The sequence below is a fragment of the Bison bison genome, unplaced genomic scaffold, assembly GCF_000754665.1.
Source record: "Bison bison bison isolate TAMUID 2011002044 unplaced genomic scaffold, Bison_UMD1.0 scf7180017864144, whole genome shotgun sequence".
Lineage (NCBI taxonomy): Eukaryota > Metazoa > Chordata > Mammalia > Artiodactyla > Bovidae > Bison > Bison bison.
The window spans coordinates 1,604,804-1,605,270 of record NW_011494716.1 but is presented as its reverse complement, the minus strand read 5'-3'; the positions used below and the strand labels follow the sequence as shown (position 1 = coordinate 1,605,270).

Here is a 467-nt window from a genome sequence, read left to right as displayed (position 1 = left end):
TTACCCCTCGTGTTCTGATCATCTAGAACTGCAAGTTTCCGCTTCGGGTGGCACGGAAGATGTTGGCAATTTGTTGGAGAATCATTTCTCTGCCGGAGACGCAAGTCTAGAGGAGAAAGAAAGGGCGCTTCGGGCAGAGGCCGCCCCTGGAGAGACGCGCCCGCTCCTTCACCCCCCAGAAGGCGGGGAGGATGGGATCTCGGAGAAGACAGCGGCCGACGGCCTGAGCTCTGATCCCGATCCCGATCCCGAAGCCAGCCTCTCCAACGCCTCGGCCTCCGAGTCTGCTGCCCCCGGGGAACCTGCGGGGCCCGGGGCGGAAGATGCGGGCCCGCCGGGAGCAGCGAGCGCCCTTCCCCCAGGAAGGGAGGGGGAGCCCGGGGAGGAGGAAGGGGCGCGGGAGCTCAGCTCCGGAGAGGGCCCAGGACAGGAGGCGGAGGGACCGGCTGGGAGCGGGGAGGGCCCCC

The 467-nt window shown here is 67.9% G+C and overlaps 1 protein-coding gene across 2 annotated transcripts in view; it reads left to right on the top strand.

Annotated features, from left to right (window-relative positions):
* SRL (sarcalumenin) overlaps positions 1-467 on the top strand; it is a 37,530-nt gene that overhangs the window by 22,980 nt on the left and 14,083 nt on the right. Inside the window, exon 2 of one of the 2 annotated variants that reach the window (XM_010840396.1) lies at positions 27-449. The exons of the other annotated variant lie outside the window; for it this stretch is intronic. Coding sequence (XP_010838698.1) covers positions 27-449 — 423 coding nt within the window. The remainder of the gene's footprint in view (positions 1-26; positions 450-467) is intronic. 2 annotated transcript variants of the gene reach the window in all.